Source organism: Sceloporus undulatus, chromosome 5, assembly GCF_019175285.1.
Source record: "Sceloporus undulatus isolate JIND9_A2432 ecotype Alabama chromosome 5, SceUnd_v1.1, whole genome shotgun sequence".
NCBI classification, from domain to species: domain Eukaryota; kingdom Metazoa; phylum Chordata; class Lepidosauria; order Squamata; family Phrynosomatidae; genus Sceloporus; species Sceloporus undulatus.
Genome location: NC_056526.1, coordinates 52,738,567 through 52,758,945, shown reverse-complemented (window position 1 = coordinate 52,758,945; position 20,379 = coordinate 52,738,567). Strand labels below are relative to the sequence as shown.

Genomic DNA, 20,379 nt, shown 5'->3' with positions numbered 1-20,379 from the left:
CCCCCCATTCAACTCGTGTCAAAAAAAACCTGGATTTTCCAGCTCCTTTTTGGGCAAGAATTGATTTATTTGACAATAAATTGATTCAGCCCAGTGGAAACCCAGGGCGGATTCAAATCTGCCCTGGCAGCCCCTCTCCACCTCGGCCATGCCTCCCTCCCACCCATACCTCATTCCCTCCCTTCCTTCCCTCCTCCTTCCCTCCTTCCTGGGGCTCAGGGAGGCTTCGGCAGCCTGGAGGCAGTAGCGGCGGCAGCAGCAGGGAAGGCTGCCGGCTGGAAGACTTTTGACATGCCTCCATCCTGAACGCCACTGGAGGACTAAGGTACACCAGACGGAGGCACGTACAATGAGCCCCGGCCGGCAGCCTTCTCTACTGCTGTCGCAGCTGCCGTTGCCACTGCTGGAGCCCCCAGGAAGGAGGTAAGAAGAAGGGAAGGAGGAGGAGGAGAGGAAGGAGGGAAGGAAGGAAGGAAGGAAGGAAGGAAGGAAGGAAGGAAGGAAAGAAAGAAGGAAGAGAGGGAGGAGGAGGTGGAGGCATGGCAGGAGAGGCTGGGAAAGCCTCTCCTGCCATGTGAAAAAGAAGCCTGTCAAAGCAGGCATTTCGATTCCTGAAAGGAATCCTGAAACCAACACAAACATAGTGGAAACCACTGTGTTTGATGAACCGGTTTCAGGATTTGGTTCAGGAACCGATTCTACAGGTAAGTGGGAATGTGCTGTCTCATAACAAGCCAATGTACCCAATCTTTTTCTTTCCTTCCCAGCAGCCTTTCACTGCATTCAGTATGTTTCTGTGATAATGAATAATAGTAATAATAATAATAATAATAATAATAATAATAATAATAATAATATGTTTTATTTATATACCGCTATTCCAAAGATCATAGCGGTGAACAGCAAGTAAGCTAATTAGCAAGTAAGCTAATTTGCCCCCAACAGTCTGGGTACTCATTTTAGCGACCTCGGAAGGATGCAAGCCTGAGTCGAGCTTGGGCCCTTTTACTGGTCTTGAACTCGCAACCTTCTGGTTTTGAGTGAATGGCTGCAGTACAGGCATTTAACCAGTCGGCCCTTCTTAGACACAGATTTTTTATATATGGATTCAAGCATCCACAGTTTGAAAATGTTGAAAAAAAAGTATAAATTTCAAATATCAAACCTCAATTTTCCATTTTTTTTATAAGGGACACCATTTTGCTATACTATATTTAATGGAACTTGAGCATCCACGGATTTTGTTATCCATGGAGGAGCTTGAAACCAAACCCCAGTGTATAACAAAGGTCCACTGTACATTAGAGATCTATACATCTAAGGAAGAGAGGAGCAAATGTTGTACCCTAGATGTTGATGAACTACAACTTCCACCAACACTATCCTGGAAAAACACTGAAGGGAAAACTTGGAGTTGCTGTTTAAAAATACTTGGGAGGTCACATGTTTCCCATCTTTGCTCTGTCTAAGGCATAAAGTAGACATCTCATGAGAGACTATAAATAAGATCTCCTCTGTCTCATTAAATTGATAGCAGCCTAGGGGAGGGGGGTGCTTCCTGGTCAAACTGGGACACTACAGATTGGGAATATTTTTCCTATTACTTTTGTCTTCTAATGAAAATAATGACATATTTACTGCCACTTATTTCCAATGGGAATAATGGCTTACTGCTATTTTTTTTTCAAATGAGATAAATACCCATGTATATGCACATTTGGTTTTAATGGGAAGACATGATAGAAAGGGGTTGAAATCCTCCCTAAAGCCCCAGCCCCACTGGAATTTGTCTCCTCTTCTCAGCTACGTTTGCTGTTGTTCTGACCTTCCTAATTTTGGAACTTTGATACAGAGAGTAAAAAGGACTCATATTGGGGATGTAGCATCAGATAATTAAGGGTTTCAACCCATGGAATCCAGAATCCTACCTGCCAGGAAACAAATATTCAGTACTTGGGAAAATTGGTGCCTACCCTGAAAACTGATATAAATCTCTCTCTCACACACACATACACACGCTTACACTTGACATTGACTAATGGTCATATATTGACCATTACACGGAACAAAAAGAGAACAACAAAAATCTTTTTATTGTATTTTAATTACATTTTACATTGTTTTGCATTTTGTTTTTAACCACGTTCATATTTATTTTTAAAATACTTATGTACAAATTATTTAGCTGTTTTTGTTGTTGTTGTTGCTGTTGTTGTGTGCCTTCATTTCTAATTTATGATGACTCTAAGGCAATCCTATCACTGGGTTTTCTTTCCAAGATTTGTTCAGAGGGGTTCTTTGTCTTTGCCTTCCTCTGAGGCTGCGAGAGTATCACTTGCCCATGGTCACACAGTGGGTTTCCATGGTCAAGTGGGAATTGGAACCCTGGTCTCCAGATTTCTAACCCAATGCTCGAACTACTATAGCCTGTTTTAATTGGTTGTAAGCCTCCTTGGAGGCTCTACAAGGGGAAAGGTGGGATATAAATTACATAACTAAATAAACTTTCTATTTTTCCCTTACTTCTGCCTCACTGGCAAGGACCCAGTGGAAAATAGCATGTCTTTGTAAAGCCAGTATTGCAAATACTTTGGACTGGAATAATGGATTGTGTAGCATTTATATCTGAATTGGATGGTTTTGAACAAGGTGTTGGGTGACACCCAAAGCTTGGAATAGTTACCTTTTTGGACTACAGCTTCTAGAATCCCCCAGCCAGCTTAGTTATTGATCTTGCTGGCTGGGTATTCTGGGAGTTGTAGTCCAAAAAAATAACCTTCCCAAGCTCTCGGCACACACTTGTTTTAATGCCAAAGCCAAGCATAACAGAAAACTACCTTCATCATTTCCTGGGAAGTAAGGCCCTTTACACACTCCCTGAAAGGCTGGCATGGAGGCAGAGTCAAGCATAGCATCCTCACAATGCATGCCCAACTCTGCCCCCCCCCCGGGGCACCCTGACACCGTGTGCCACTCCATATGGTATCATGGTGCACCTCTGGTGCTGCATCCAGATAATGCAGCACCGAAGGAGCACAATACAGCTGTGCCGCTACAGCTATGGTGCCCTTTCAATGGCGCAAAAAGGAGTTGCTTTTTGTGGCTCCTTTTTGCGCCCTCAAAAGGCCAGATCGGGGCCATGGCATGAGGTTGCCGTAGCCCCGATCTGTCTAGAAAAGGGGTGGCTGGAGGCTGCCCCTTAGGGGCAGTCTGTCAAGCCCCTAGAAACAAAACAAAAACTCAAACCCCTAAACAAAGCATATTTGATAAGATGTCTGTTTCTGTTTATGATGCCTTTAAAACATTTTAAAAGTATTATCAGGATCATGCATTCAGCTCAGAGATGTGCTTCCTCATCCATTTCAGCATGCTTTTGAACAAACCCATTAGATAAGCAGCTTGGAAGTAGTAAACATAGCAAAAGAAATGACAGGTTGTTATTTTGTGAAAGACATGATTTTGGAGAAGCATCCCAAGGTGTCCTCTATTTCACTGAAAAGAGCCAAACAGTCACTGCTGTAGTTCTAAATATCCCATATATTCACCAGCTGTATAGATGAAACAAATATATATGAATATAGTTTTTTCTCTACCTATAATTCAGATATCCAATCTATCAAGAATATGGAATTTATTATACAAGTAATATCCAAATAAAAATAACTATTATTATTATTATTATTATTATTATTATTATTATTACATTTTACAGCCTGTCTCATAGAGCTCTATTTTCCTGGTCCTTTATTATTACCCAAATGCACTCAGACTGTGATATTTTTAAGGCAATCTGTATGTCTTACTTCAGATGTAATTGTCTATGTTACACTATCACATATGATATATAACACAAAAGATACAACATTTAAAATCTACATGTACACAAAGGTAAAATATATCTTTCCAGTCACACACAGAGACTGTGTAGCTCCTTGCAATTTATCTACTCAAAATATTACAAAATAGCATGTTCTGTATTTCGTTCATTTTCATGGATAACTGAAGTTTCAAGGACATAAATGGAATTTCAGTCACTTTTGTCCTGTGGCTTGGGTCATTATATTTAGCTTCTAATTTAAAGTTCACATTTTCTGAAAGAGTTAATTTCATTTACAGACCAATCCGATAGAGATTTACTTACATGTAAATCCCAATATGTTCGTTGTTCAGCCTCTAGTAAGATTGATATGGATTTCAGCATTAGATAGTAATGTAAAGAATGTTAGCAGGACTTTTTTTTCTTGTTAGTGATAAAATATGTCTTGATAGAGCAAGACAATCCATTGAAAAATAGTGAGTACTTTTTTTCACATTTCAAGAAATTTCTGTGAAAACTCCCAATAAGCAAAGAAATGCACAGAAGACAGTACTTTTGAACAGTGAATTATGCAGAAAATAGTGTCTTTTCTGCATACAAATATTGGGAGAGGTTCCACCAAAAAGAATTTTTTTCACCAAATAGTCCAAAATGTAAAAAAATAATTTTAAATAATGCACCAGAACTCTTGTAATCTTACTCAGTGGAAAGTCTGGAAGTTTTTATCCTTCACTGCAAATAGGAGATTCATCCTAACTTTAGCCACATGAATTGTTGCATGAATTTAGAGCTTTTAAAAATGTTTTAAACAAATCTAAGCAAAAAGGTAGCATCTTCTGCAATAGAACCCATATAAGTCGTATTGCAACAGTGGCCTTTAATAGTGACATATTGCTGCATTCCTGTTTCATAGTGTGACAGATAGATACCAAAATAGAAGATTTTTTAAGAAGCTCTTGGTTCTAAATATATCCATGCTTACTTTCATAACCCATGAATTGAATTACCCATTCCTGTCACTTGCTTGTTTGTTCTCATCTTTTAAGGAAAATTTGTCAGAGACATTTAGTCCTTGATACCTTATCTAGTTATATCTTTGCAGTAAAATGTGTCTTACTGGTAAATCTCCCCCTTGTGCACCATAGGGATAAACTCTACTCTTTTGACTAAAACTTAGTATCCTGGGCTATTGGGGGCATTTTATCTGTTTTTAAGATGCTGTATTTTTATTGTATGTTTTTAATCTTTTGTAATTTGATTGTATTGTGTTTTGTATTTTGTAAGCCGCCCTGATCTTTTGGAAGGGCGGGATATAAATAAAATTTCATTTCATTTCATTTCATGTAGTTGCGTAGAAAGGGGTGCTAAAGATATTTCCAGAATCTGGTTTGTGAGGAAGAGATAAAATACTACTCTATTATCCATTGGATTAGCAGTTATTATAGGTTGAGTCTCACTTATCCAAAATTCTTGGGACCAGAAGAGTTTTGGATTTTGGATTTTTTTCAGATTTTGGAATGTTTGTATAACTATAATAGTATATTCATATATATATATTATATACAGCATATACACATTACATGAAGGTAATTTTATCACAAAATTTTAAATATTTTTTGTGAATGAAACAAAGTTGGTGTCCATTGAACCATCAGAAAGCAAAAGTGTCATTATCTCCATCATCCATGTGGACAATTTTGAATTTTAGAATATTTCAGATTTTGGAAGCCATGATTTTTGCAAATGTTACAGTCAGTCTCTTTGATTAATTTCAGAACTCATTCAGAGAATGATAGTACCTCCCTCTCGCCTGCTGACTCCTGCACCAGTCCAACAAAAATGGATTTTGCATATAGCAAGACTGCCAAACAGTGCCTAGAGGAAATATCTGGTGAGTAATATGTTATTATGTTATTGTTCTTCTATACTCACATTGTGCCTAACCAACATGAACAGGAAAGCAGTGTAGAAGTATTTTAATTTTTCTTAAAAGCTATAAATTGTATGTGTCTCTCTAAAGTAGTACTGTTGGCCACTGTGTTGTCCTAGTCTGGATTTACAAAATGTAGGTCACAAAGGCAGATTGATTTAAAACATGGTAAATAAAATCATGACCTAAATCAAGAAAAAAGAGAGTGAGAGTGAGAGTGAGAGAGAGACCAGTTTAAATAGAGGATTTGTGGCTGGTTCCACATTAAAGTCCATTAACATTTATGTTGCATAGTTAGGGGAAAATTGGGTTAAAAACAGAGATTCAGCACAATACATAGAACTATCTTGGTATCTTCCAAATAGATGGTAGTTTTTCCCTATAATATTTATGCAGAAATTAATCCGGTCCAAAATTATCATTGTATCTAAAAACCAACCAGCAAATTGACACTGAACCATTAAAGAAAAGCTGTTCAAAAGAATGTCAAAAACCTTTTCACATTTACCTTCCCATGTTCAAAAGGAAAAAATAAAATGTGGTTCTCTGTTTTCTGAACTATGTATAATTTGCTTGCCAGGGCTGCTAAAATAATTTGGTTCACAACTAAATAGAGACACTAATCAGTTTTACACTACAGATTGCTTACAGAGAAGGATAGTAGTTGGTGGATATAATGGGTTAGATTACAGAATATTGTGCTCATAATAGGATAGACGGAGGTTTATTCCCCCTCTCAATGGCAGACCCTTCTAAACTCCCTAATATTACACAGGAATCTAATTGGGTTTGGTTTGGGGGCAGGCAGAGAGGCTGATGGGATCCTACCAATCACATTAGACATGTAACTCAGGATCCAGTGCAATAGATTCTGTTTAATATTCACTAGATTCATGTGAGGAGACTTAATAGAGTTTACTTTGAAAATATGGCAATTGTCTCAGAAGCTACATCTACACTGCAGAATTATTGCAGTTTGACATTGATTTCACTGCTATGGCTCAATGCCATGGAATTTTGAGATTTGCAGTTTTGTAAGATATTAGCCTTCTCTGTCAGAGGGTGCATGTACACTCTAGAAACAATGCAGTCTGTCACCACTTTTTGTCAACACTGCCAAAGAATGTTGGTGCCTCACAAAACTACAAATCCCAGGATTCTGTAAGATGGAGCCATAGCAGTTAAAGTGGTGTCAAATTGCATTACTTTTACAGTATAAATGCACCCACAGAGCTCTGATGCCACAACAAACTGCAAATCCCAGGATTTCATAGGATGGAACCATGGGAGTTAAATCTGTATTAATTTTGTAATGTGGTAGCAGAGAATCTGAAACAAGTCTATGTTTGGTTATAGAATGTATACCAAGACATTTTTCAGACACAATGACTAATAATTGTAATAGCAATAACAATAACAAGTACATTTCTATACTGCTTATCAGTGCACTTAAGCACTCCCAAAGCAGTTTACAACTGTAAGCTAATTGCTCCCAACAAGCTGAGTACTCATTTTAGCAACCTCAGAAGGGTGCTAGGCTGAGTCAACCCTGAGCCCCTGCCTGGTACTGAACTCACAACCTTGTGGTCTGTGAGCGATTGGCTGTAATACAGGCATTTAGCCACTGTGCCACCAGTGCTCTTATGTACTTGCTATAATAATTGATTGAGAATAAATGTTTTCATTCAATTACATACACAGTAAACATGAATACTATTTTGTTGTGGGGTCACAAATACCATTATCTCAATAACAAATACAATATCTGGCTTTTTGTGTCATATGTATAATGCTTCACCTTAGAATTCTTATATTTTTACACAAAAAAAGTAAGGTGAGTTTTGCTTTCATTTCAAATCATAGTTTAAACTAGGCCATTTTAAAATAGACACTTTCTAGAATAGTAATACTGCAAAAGGTGCAGAAAAAAATCCCAGAATTATTAAGTGAGAATCAAGAGAATACATTTTCATTTCAACAACAACAGATTTATTTATGGCACACAGCCAGTACAAGGATAAAATATAATGATTTCCATTTGACATTTTTGGAGTTTTTAGTTTAGGGTTAAGGAAGGTCACAGTAGATGCTTACATTCTGAGGTTTGCTTTAGGGGAAAGTAGGTAGAGATAAATCTTTCATCTCATAAAACTAGAATAGGGCGGGCACAAACAGAGGTAGAAACCAGGTGGGTTTGCCTACAAACAAACAAACAAACAAGCTTTATTTATATACCACTTCATACCGCCTAAGCAGTGTCCAAGTGATTTACAACTGTAAGCTAATTTGCCCCCAACAATCTGGGTACTCATTTTAGCCACTTCGGAAGGATGCAAACCTGAGTCAAGCTTGAGCCCCTTTGCTGATCTTGAACTCGCAGCCTTGTGGTTTTGAGTGAGTGGCTGCAGTACAGGCATTTAACCACTGCACCACCAGGGCTCCTACCTGTGGCCTTGGTCCCATTGACTCCTGGCTTCAGGAGGAGTTAACTTCACCAAGAGCTGCAGTCCACAAACAAACAAACATGTTGCCCACATCTGCATTAGGGCAAATTGATTAGCTAGATTGCAGAACAGTTGGGAAAGTTTCTGCTCCCCTTTCAAGAAAGACAAAAATATTTTATAACATATAGTGATGCCCAGCACCTCTCAGGTAGGGAGGAGTTTCTAAAGTTAAAGAATCCTCAGATGAGGAAAATGTCCAATGCACACTTGAAAATAACTGTAGCACAAGCTTCAGTGGTACATGTAAGTAGCTCCAGGACATAGTCCTTGGTAGCATTTGCAGGACAGGAATAGCTTGTGTGGGTTAGAGAACCAAGGATCAAACAAAAACACAAACAAATAAATAACAAGAAGGTATCATCCATATTCAGGGCATGCATCATGTAAATGCCACACCCCCAATGTGGCCTGATGGTGTTTCTTTTGGCCCATCTGTTTTGGACCCAAATGAAGCAATGTTGGTGTAAATCCTTCTGTTGTCTGGAAATCTTGGAGTGAGGCTCTGCTAGCAAGTGGATAGTTGGATTGGATCCAGTTCAGCCCAACCCAGTTGTTTATACACCAGAGCTGTGCCATTCCTGTTCCCCACACTGTACAACACAGAGAAAGGGGGTGGTCTGTTTTTGGAGCTGCCACTATTACTTCCTCATGAGCAGGAGCTCCAAGTAAAGCCTGCACAGCAGGCTGCCTCTTCTGCTAAGAACAGAACTGGGCATCCAGACTCCTGACTGATCACATGCCCGGGCAGCCATTTCTGACTGCAAAAGAAGCAGAGGCATGCTGATCAGGCTTTACATGGAAATCCTGCCTGTGAGAAAGCAATACAGTCAACTCCAAAAGTGGGGGTGATGTGTTGTCAACCTGCCAGGCTCATGTGAAGTAATCCAGTGTCCCACTGGATTCAGCCAGGTATGTGGGGTCACCATTGTGGTTGGCATGGAACCAGTCCAGAGCCTAAAGGTTTGGACTGGCCCCAGATTAAGAAGCTGGTGTGGACATTCCCCATATAATTTATTTATACATTATAGATGGGAAGAGACTTTTCCTTACAAATGTGGAGAAAATTTCTTTTCTCTCTCTCCATTATATCCATTAATTTAGTGCCATCTTAATATGTAGTTTCCTTGCTGACATTTATTAACTCTATATGGGTACAAATTTCAGTGAGAAGTTAGTCCTCAGAGTTTTTCAAATCAAATAGGTACTTAGAAATTCATAAAACTAGAATATGCTGTCTTTTATTCATAGAAAGTGTTTAATTAGAAAAACCTCCGCATATTTATGACACAATCTGTATAAAAAATTTACTCAGAATATTAATTGAAAATGTGGCTATTGTTTTTAATCAGTGATAAGCTTGAGAAAGTCTGCTGTTCTGGCCACTGGGCAGGTTTTTCTAACTGAACAGTATTCAGATACTTGGAGAGCCTCTAACTTTATACAAAATGGAGCAAGTGTTGCCTTTGGGCTGCTTGCACCCCACCAAGTCACCCAAAGCTACCCATTATTATTTTTCAGGCAAGGAATTAAATGGGGGGATTTGGGGTGATGTAAAATGGTTCAAATACTCCTTGAAATGGTGCTATGCAGCAAAGCAACCCCTTCAAATCCCAAAATCCTTTTTATGTATTGAGAACTGCCTGATTTTCAGTAAAGAATCTTGTAAGTGCAAATAGGAATTCTGTTCACTTTGGGTTACAAGGTTTGTTGGTTAGCTATAGACAATAATCTGTTTGATCAACAATAGACAACTATGGATCTCTTGAAGGAAAAATTAACTCCTTCTGTAGTTGGCTAAACCTGCTCTCTAAACAAACATGTTCTTTATCCCATATTTGATCCTCTGAATATAGTTGGTATACGTACGCCAGTCTTTTGCATAGGTGAATATGCAAATATGTGCTGTAGATGCTCAAACTATCCATATGCAAACACCTGCTTCCAAAGGTGCTTGGTAGGGTCTAAGAGATGGCATATGCTCTCATTGGAGTTAGCAGAAATGATCGAGCAGATAGACAGATGGACAGATAGGTAAACAAGTAGCCACTCTCTTTGCTGTTATAGGTTTTACACATGCTTCAAACAGACACAGGTGGAAATGGGCACCAGAGTATGATCACAGACCTTTCTTGTCTCATTTTTGCCACTGGCACTAGACAGAGCAGCTTACAAATACATTAGTGACAGTTTAGTTAGCTGGTAATGGCAAACTGAAAATAATGGAGTGGGAACAGATATGTGTCCTTTATATCTGTGTTTCAACATTGCGAGCAATGAGTGAAGAAGGCTAGAGTGTGCCACACTTTTCTTGAACATGAATTATTATTGGCTGAAAAAGAGACTGAAGAGCAGATTGAGAACATCCATGTGTTGGCTCTGCAGTGCTTTTTTCCTCAAAATGGTTCAGTCATAGAGCAGGTGTTTTCATACACCATAAGGGTATTTTATCATCCTAGCAATATTATCTGCCACAAAATACCTGGTGGCATTGTTTTGTGGGAGTTTTGTTTGCAATTACCTCTTCCAGTATGTGGGCTACCATCCTTACCTTTATATCTGCCGTCACTTTGTTTTTTGAAGGAGTTGATGTGAAAAGCCATTGTTAGCCATTTGGCATTTTATCACAGCTGCTACTGAAAATATCTTGGGAGATGTCTTTGATTGCTGAGGTCAGTCATTCTGCATTTAAACAATGCTACACCCCTTGAGAGGCTGCCAAAAAGCACTTTCCTGTGTCAATTCTCGATGTGGTGGGTTTAGCATTTAAAGGGCTCTTATTCCATACATACTCCAGAATTGTGTATTCCTGGCAGTGGGTGAACAAGCATGTCCATGTGGCAGGTGTATAGGCAGATAGGGTAAACACCATTTAAATGTTGCTCCTGCCAGACATATTGCTTGCTTTTGCATTTATTCTAATCAGTAGCATCCGTTGGAGGCAGCTGTAACACTTACATTGTCCTCAGTTGGTCTGTGAAATTGCAATGATACTGTGTGCTGTGTTTCTGCTATTTGTGTGCTTCACATTATTTATGGTTTTATTATTATGGTACTAGAAACCATACATTAGATGCAGCCCTCTCTTTATCTGCATAGGCCAAATAAAATATCCTCCCCTTGTTCCCACAATGAATAGTTCTGGTGACACAGGGTCTAATTCCTATTCTGAGGCAAACTGTCCAGATAATGTCTGAACAGTTCAGCACCACACCCAGTGTGTACCCTTTAAAAGGGTATACAAAATACCTCACTGTTTGCTGTGGATCTTCCCAGAAGATCTGGAGCCCTCTGTTGTGACATCAGGTGGCTGTTTACAACATTGCTCTTTCATGATCTATGCAGTCGAAGGCTTCTCTGTAACCTATAAAGCACATGCTGATTTTCTTTTCAAATTCTCTGGTGCATTCCATTAGCCATTATATGTTTGCAATGTGGTTTCTTGTGCCTCTTCCTTTCCTGAACCCTGCTTTGACCTCTGGTATTTCTATTTCCATGTATGATTGAAATCTATGTTGTAGAATTTTGAGCATAATTTTTCTTGCATGGGAAATAAGAGCTATGGTCCTATTGTTGCTGTAATCTTTTGTGTCTCCTGTGTGTGTGTGGGGGGGGGAATGTACTATACATTGATCATTTCCAGTCTGTGGCCATCATTTTGTTTTCCATATCTGTTGACATATGTGTTCATTACAGCAGACTAAAATGGGTACCACTATGGAAACTGATACCTCTTTCCATGTACCATTCTGGAACTGTTCTGTATGTTCAAGGTCAAGATACTGTGAAATATATATGAATTTTTTGCTTAATTGTATTATTAACTGATATTAATATTTATATTATTGAGCCCCCTTAAAATGTAATATCTAAATTCAAGCTTTGTACTCTGTAGAAATATTATAACTGGTATTACAACTGGTGTTTCTCAAAAACAAAATTAACTTGGGATAATTCCACATTGTTACCCTGTAAGCTTGCCAGTGCTGCAGATGGATAGAATACATCATGAGGGCATGTAAAATTAACTATTTAAAGAGTTTGTAATGACTGAGAGCCTGTTGTGTTGTCTGTTTAGACATAAGCAACATGTAGTCATGTGATTTTTTAAAAGACAGTGCTAGTAATCTATGTAGGTAGTGCAGCAAAAGTTGAATATGAAATGAATATTTCCTTACTTGAACATTCTCTCACACAACATGCAAATGCTTGCAGTGCAGATTACTATAGATGCTGCAGCTTTATCAACCTCCCTTTATTCTAAAATAAGTGTAGGTGTCTATGTATCTAATTAAAACATGCACCTGCTGTTGCAAGATATTCAGCTAACATTCATCTTTACAGAAACATTTTCATTTTGCAGTTGAAGAAACTATGTATGTTCAATCAATACTATAAGGGAAGCTTTGGCAGTGAAATGATGTTGCAAACAATTGGACTCACAAGAGAAAATTATAGCATCTCTCCAGTATGAATATGTGTTGATATAGAAAATTAATCTAGTTCATATGATCTAAAAGTCTCCACATAGTGTAGCCAAGTGGCTGCTGCCATATCTAATATATTCTGTAGTGTAGATATGCAAATACATCATCAGCATGTCTTTATTGTGTGCTCTTCACTGGAAAAATTAAACCAGAAACTATTAGTAATGCACTAACATGTTAGCTATGTTTTCTCTTTTCTTTGAAATGTTGATGCATGGGTGGGTCTGAGAGAGACAGAGAAGGTTGAGGCTGAACTTCAATAGATAAGACTATGCCAGGAGAAACTTAGAAAAACCCAGAATATTTTCTGTTTTATGTGCATAATACAAATGCTCAATTTCTGCTATATTGAATTTATTATGTTAACATATAGAGAGGTTATAAAGAAACAAAAACTTGGAGGCCTCTTTTCCCACCACCTTTAAGTGTAAGCTTCATTTCCCACTATCTTTTTATTTTTGCTTTATCAAATACAGAAAAGCTACAGAGATAAACACAGAGAGATAGACTGTACTTCACTTCACTGAGTTTATTGAAGCAGTCATGATTTTACTGCACTAGCAGGTATACGGATCATGTGTATTAAAAGGAGCAAACAAGCAAGGCAGACTATGCCTGTTCATGATCTTAGATGGTATTTTCTGCTCATGCTCTTCTAGTCACCTGTTAATCTCTGAAGAACCAAACTTGTTATTGTGGTTTCATCTGCCTTTCAGTTATGATCTTCATTTGATGATTTTCAATCCAAACTGGATGTACAAACTTTAAACTCAGTGTGTGTGTGTGTGTGTGTGTGTGTGTATATATATATATATATATATGCATAATCTATTTTTCCATGACATCTTCCTTCCTTGAAATTCCAAAAGTGAGAGTCCTAATCATAACTTGAATTAATTGGTTTCCATTATGATCAAGCAGAATATAATATCTATCAAGATCTATTTAAATGATCTTGTCCTTAAATTCATTCCTTAAATGAATTTCAAACAATGATTTGAGATCTAAACCAAGCCACTGAAATGATTTGCATCTGTCATAAGAATTAAAGTGTAAATAATCAGTCCGTTTTACTTCTTCACCTGCAGAAAGAACTTTGTGTGTATGTGTTGCAGATAAATGCTTTTTCGATTAAAAAAATTCCTGTTTTTATATGAATTTCTGTTCAAATATGAGCTCATAGTAACCTTGATTGTCACTTTTTGTCAAAAGATGTAGCACAATTATATGATTCTATTTTGGGGTGGAAATTACTGCCAACATCAATTTCCTTTTTCTTACTGTATTAATATGGTGTGTATGTGTGTTTGCTTAGAATTCATATTTGTCTTTCGTACAAAAAACAAAAAAATCTTTTTGGAGGAATTAATATTTTATTGTATATAGCAAGCTCTTTTTTGATCCAGAGAATAGCAAAAACTAGATTTTTTTCTACATTTTAAATAATTTCTGAAAGCTTTATAAATCTTAAACATCCAGCTGCTTTCAAGATGGAAATGAATTTATTGTATTTCTTTCCAAATAAAAGAATAATGAATATCTCTTCTTGATTTTTTAAAATGGTGTTGTAAGAAGAGGTTTGTTCAGCATACACAGCAAGATTCAAGAGTCATTCATAAATTTGCTTTAGATTCTTTGCCTCAGAGTAACTGTTGCAAGAAAGAAGTAGTTTTTCAAATCTTAGGTGACAGATAAAGAAAGAAAGATAGTATTTCAGAGTGTGCTAAAGCTTATGCTGGGACATCCCCATGGAGCTTAGGCTGCATTCTGAAACCTCAAAAGTGCAAAATTGGGCAGAGGTTTGGGTCGTTCTGGTTTAATTTGCCAAGCTGTTTGCTGCCATGGCAGCCAGGAGCATCCACTGCAGTAGCAGAGAACAGTCACAGATCTGGGAATGCAGGTTGAATACTAAAATGCAAGGAAGCTTTTTCCTGAGCTTTGCTTCGCTGGTTAATTTTGGCTCTTATTGAGCTCTGACGTGCTGGCTGCACTTGCATCTCTATCAGTCAGTCTAAACTAAAGAGCTGTGCACAGGAATCAGTCATGATCTAGTGAGGAGTGTGAGAGCAGCATGGTCGTCTGCACTTGTGCTGTACTTTTGGATTTTAGACTACAGCGGCTGAAGGAAAAGAATGCAGGGCCCTCTGTCTGAATAGACTGATGATTGGATGGAGAAGGAAACATCACTGGCTTTTAGGATTACTTCTGTGCTGGAGCAGAGTTTTTGATCAACTCTCTTCTCTGTGAAGGAAATTCAAGTAAAATGACTGTAAGTACTGCAGATTAACAGGACTGGAAAGAACTGGCTTAGCATCAAAAGCAACATAAATTCAGACAAAAACCACTGTGCCTGTCTAGTCATTTGCAGCATGCACACTGGATGCTTAAGCTCTCTCTCTTTTTTTGTACTGGCTGAGAGAAGAGCTGCATGGTGTATAAATTGTGTGCTGCTGAAATGTTAGCTTCTGATGCAGCTTGAAGATTTTGTCTCCTGAGCATCTAGGAAATGTGAAGCATCATTTGAAGCAAACCATTGGCTAAAACTATGCAACGACCAGCTGAACTCTCCGTGTTCAAGGGAAAGGATGCAAGAAATGGGGGTGCATGTCTTCGGAAACAGAAATCTTTGACCAACCTTACTCTTTTGAGTGAAGGTGAAAAGGGGCGATATTCATGCAGAGAAAATTGGTTTGGAAATGCCTCCAGGACCAGCCAGGTTCATCATTCAAGGGAGAGAGAACCGGGAAGCAGAGGCTTGCTTTCCAAGGCACTATCAAAATCAGCACACTCCCTTTACTATGCCAGCAACAAGTCAACCTGGGAAATGGAAGAGCTCCCACCTGTTGGAAACAGAAAATCAAACAAAAGGCTAAAAGGCTACCCAACAGAAGAATCTGGCCCAGGAGAAAGGAGCAAGTTGAGTAGTGCAAATGTGCTCTACCAGCCAAAGTTTACCAGCCAGAAGTGGGTGGAAGAAGAGGAAGGTTGCTTACGTGAGGGAACTGCTCAGCTTGATGAGGATGTTATAATAACAATGCTTGGAGACTTAGAACAAGCACTTTACAGTGATTTTTTAGGTAAGTTAATTTTTGCTTGACACAGGCAAATAACAACCACATCTGCCTAGATCAGACTTCATAGACAGTAATCTTAGGAGACACAATTGGGTTTGTGCTCAGTGTCATAAGGCAGAGCTTTATTATATTCCTTTCATTGAAATACAGAGATTGCATTAAAGAAAAGCTATTTGGGACAATTATTGTAAAAGGCAACACCTAGTTTCTGGAAGAATTTCATTTGCACAAATTCTTCTTAAAACAACAAGAAATGGCAGGGTGTGAATTTTCACACCCATCCAATTCATCCTTGTCTTTGCTTCTCTTGATATGTGGGAGTGCCATGTAGCCACACCAGCATTTTTTTTCAGCTTAGGGCGGGGAGTGTAATGATGTTTCTGCTCCTTCTTCCACCTGCAAGGACCTCAGTGTAACTGGTCTCATAGGCAGGTATCTGTATAGGTTTTGGCAGTTTATTCAGAACTATCTTATTTCTGTGCTAATAACTTTCTACTTCATTAATATAAACTTGGGCAACCAGAAAACTTAATAAGGTTTGATTTATTTAGGCAATACTATGCCCTACTTTCTGCTCCAGCTTCCTAATACTCCCTGCAGAAATCTCATCCATAAATACATGCTCTGAGTGAAATTGAGAGTGCCAAGGCTACCTCAGTGCAAGCAAGTAGGCATCGATAATCCACAGCCATAGGTGCTTCAAAGGATTTATGTGCAGCTGGTTGCACTTTTCATCTCCCTTCACTCAGAAGCGTGGGTTGCTCAAAGTGTTGAATTCAGAGGTTTTGTATAATTAAATTTTTGTAAGTCTGTGCCTCCCTGGCCAAGCCTCTCTTAAACTCTCTCTTCTGCAGATTTCCCAAGGGCATACACATATGCCCAGAGTGAGGCTAAAACTATATGCAGAGTATGGTTTATGCAGAATTTGACTCCACTTATGGACCAGAGATTATAAGCTTGGTAAATCAGAACATCTGTGTTTGTTTCTACCACTGATGTCTTCTATGCCCTGGAGGAAATTCCTTTTTTCTGTCTGATTTTTGCCAGGCAGCACATTTTCCTAATAATGATACAACTGGGGAATGGGCATATTTTCATAGACAGATTATCTATACTGTAGTAGAAAACCATGCTTAAGTAACTACATGGTTTGGTGACTGTACAAAAAGGAAATCTTTGTACAGCAATATTAAGGTAAGGTGGTAGTGAAATGGTGGTTATCCATTGAGAAATCATGCAAAATATTATTTATTTATTATATTTATATTTATATTGCTACCTTTCGCTGCAAAATAGGGACTCGGCAGTTTTAGATAAACTTTATTGTAACATCTGTAAATGCCTCAATTTTCTCATCTGAAAATAAGTCATGAATTATCATGCTTAAATTGCATAGGTCAATACATATACAAAAGAAATGTAATCCTCTCTGCAAATATTGTGAAAATAAAAATTATTTACCAGTACCTAATTCATGTTAGTCCCAAGCCACATAGAGGCCGCTTAGTTAATGGCATGTATGTATAAGTGACAGAGAGCCAGTTTGGTGTAGTGGCTTGAGTTGAGTGTTGGATTATGACTCTGGAGACTAGGGTTCTAATCCTGGTTTGGCCATATATACCCACTGGGTGACCTTAAGTAAGTCTGTGGTGCGTTACAGACCGCCCTTTTGGGGCGGCCTATATCCGGCCCTTTCCCCACCAGATTGGGGCCTCAGCTGCCACAACGGCAGCCTCTGAGGTCCCAATCCGCCACTTTCCAGGCCGTGGGGAAGCAGCAAAAGGCTTCATGCCTCAAGGACACCCGACGGTGGCAGGGACAAACAGAAAGGGGCCTCTCGGACCCTTTATGTTTGCGTCGCTGGCACAGCCATCTAAAGGCTGCGCCCAGCTCCGCAAAGCTGGAAGGAGCTCCGAAACGGAGCTCCTTCCAGCTCTGCAGAAAGGATGTCCCAGGCGTCCTCATGCGGCGCCAGTACGTCACTTCCGTGCCGCTCCATTTGGAGGCGGCGCAGTTGTGACGTACCAATGGCGGTGCCCATGTGTATAGGGCGCTGCCATTTTGTACGTGCTCAGCACGTACTAGGTTAGGGCGTCCAGAAGGGATGCCCTTTCCTAACCCTAGTACATGCCAAGCAAGTACTTTACGCGCATCTGTAACGCGCCACATTCTCTGCTTCAGAGGATGGCAATGGCAATCCCACCCCCCCCACCCCCCAAAGAAACCTGCCAAGAAAGCCATGATAGGTTCACCTTAGGGTCACCATAAGTCAGAAATGACTTGAAGGCACACAACAACTACAACTACAGTGGAATGCACTTCCTCGGAAGGTGATAGAGTCTCCTTCCTTGGAGGTCTTTAAACAGAGGCTGGATGGTCATCTGTCAGGGATGCTTTGATCTGGATTTCCTGCATGGCAGGGGGTTGGACTGGATGGCCCTAGTGGTCTCTTCCAACTCTACGATTCTATGATTCTATGATTCTACAACAACAACAGTAGCAGCAATTTATTTAAGTGCTGTCTTAGCTTGGACTACAGATGGGATTTAGGACTATATACATAAGGTAGACATGTGCACTCTCTGAGATGACTGAAGGCTTTTGCAGATTTTTGCTTAATTTATACAAATTTGTGCTCTCTTGGTCATCGAACTATACGTTTTCCATACATGATCACAGAACAGATGAGGCAAGATAAATTAATAGGTAGGTTGTGTGAGGATCATCAAGATAATAGGTGGGTGAGATGTGGCTTTATAATTGATTAACAAGGACCTCTTTGCTCAAAAATAATATTTTTTAAGCTCTGAGAGAGAGAAAGGCAAGGTATCTGCTAGCTGCTGGTATTTTTAAGATAAGAATTCACATGGCAAGTCAGAGAAACCTTGCCAAGCTAAGCAGAAATTTGCATCCCTTCTGCTTTTGAAGAGTCACCTAAATCAGAGAAGGATAACTGCCACAGCTTTGAGAGCAGTATTGGCTATCCATAGGGACTTGGAGGGTTGCACTGCAATGCTGCACCCCACACTAGAGGATGTGGGGGGTACTCCCCTCCAATAATTTTAGTTATTGGTGAGGCCTTTTGTAAGCAAAAAATCAAAATCAATAGGTGATCCCACAAAAACACCCATGGAGCACACATGGCCTGTGGACCTCCCCAACCCCTGATCTAAGTGGATGCTTGCTTTGCAAGGAAGAGGTTTCTGGATGAGAAAATCGAAACAAAAGAGACTGATTCCAATGTATACTACACTGATGTAATGATCGTGAAATGTATTTTTGATGTTACAGCTTAATCTACTTTTTTTTTAATGTTGTGAGCTGCCCTGAGTCCCAGTTTTGGAAAAAGGGCAGGATATAAATAAATATGATAATGATGCTCATAAGTATACTGGTTCTGCCTGATCGGTTTGATTCATTAGTTCACCATTTTTTCAACATTTAGCCAAAGCACAGCAGAGATCCATTTATTTCAGCAGGTTGGGAGATAATTAATTCTTCTTCTTTTTGACATGTAAGTTTTATGTATGAGTAGAATACTTCTTTGGAAAAATGTTTTAAATGTTTTCTTCCCATTCTGTTTAATGGCAACTCTTAATACAACCCGTGTAACTTCAATGATGGAAACATTATAGTTAATATGAATTAAGCTACAACTACCTCAGTAGTGGCAAGGATGGAATTTGACTCGTTGATGGCTATATTTTTGGCCAGAAGCACAAAGAAGTGTATTAGGCTTCACATGGCATCAAATTGCTTGCACCTTCTATGATTTAAAATTTAGCTATATTCTTTCTGCTATTATGGATTATTTGCAATTTGACTATTGCCTTCTCCTCTGGAAGATGGGAAGGAATTAACTGCACAAATACTTCTCAGCAGTGGAGATGCTCAAAGAGGTAATCACCATCCTCAGGATCCAGATTATTGATGCAATGGTTAACTGTTTATTTTGTTTCCTAATCTTGTCACTTTTTGACAGCAGTGGCTATTTACAGAGCAAGTGGTTGTAACATTAGAACATAGCTGAGAACTGTAAGGGAATTTCAGAATCACATTTTCTCCTTTTCCTTCTTGCTCCTTCAGTACAGCCATGAGGAGAAGACAGTAAATATCTGTTTCTATGGTTAAATTTTCCTGTGTCTGATGAGAGTAAAACGAGTAAACATTTATGGTACTGTTTAGTGAAACAGGTTGGATTTCTAACCCATTAGTGGCAAGGCATGATTACTTTAAATGTGGAAAGAAATGATTCCAATCTCCTTTTCACATCTGTACCAGAAGAGGAAAAGGCATGGAGGGCTTGCACTTGAACATTATGATGACAATCCTGTGTTTGGCATGAGGATCCACATTGATCAGGAATCTTTGGACCGTTGCAAGAAAGGCTAAAAGATGTAGCTTTCTTTACTGCTATCCTCAGACCCAAAGGGGAAGTCCACAGACAGAGAGACATTTCCACAATTTCACAGAAGTTTAAGAATATGACATTCTTAAACAAGGATCCCTTGAGGTGTAAATCATCATCATCATCATCATCATCATCATCATCATCATCATCATCATCATC

At 38.9% G+C, this 20,379-nt stretch overlaps 1 protein-coding gene across 15 annotated transcripts in view; it reads left to right on the top strand.

Moving 5' to 3' along the window:
* The window catches only part of NAV3 (neuron navigator 3), a 572,439-nt gene that overhangs the window by 404,519 nt on the left and 147,541 nt on the right, over window positions 1–20,379 (top strand). For all 15 annotated transcript variants that reach the window (XM_042467939.1, XM_042467940.1, XM_042467938.1 and 12 more), the window contains one exon: window positions 5,593–5,708. In XM_042467939.1, the coding sequence (XP_042323873.1) occupies window positions 5,593–5,708 (116 nt within the window). The remainder of the gene's footprint in view (window positions 1–5,592; window positions 5,709–20,379) is intronic.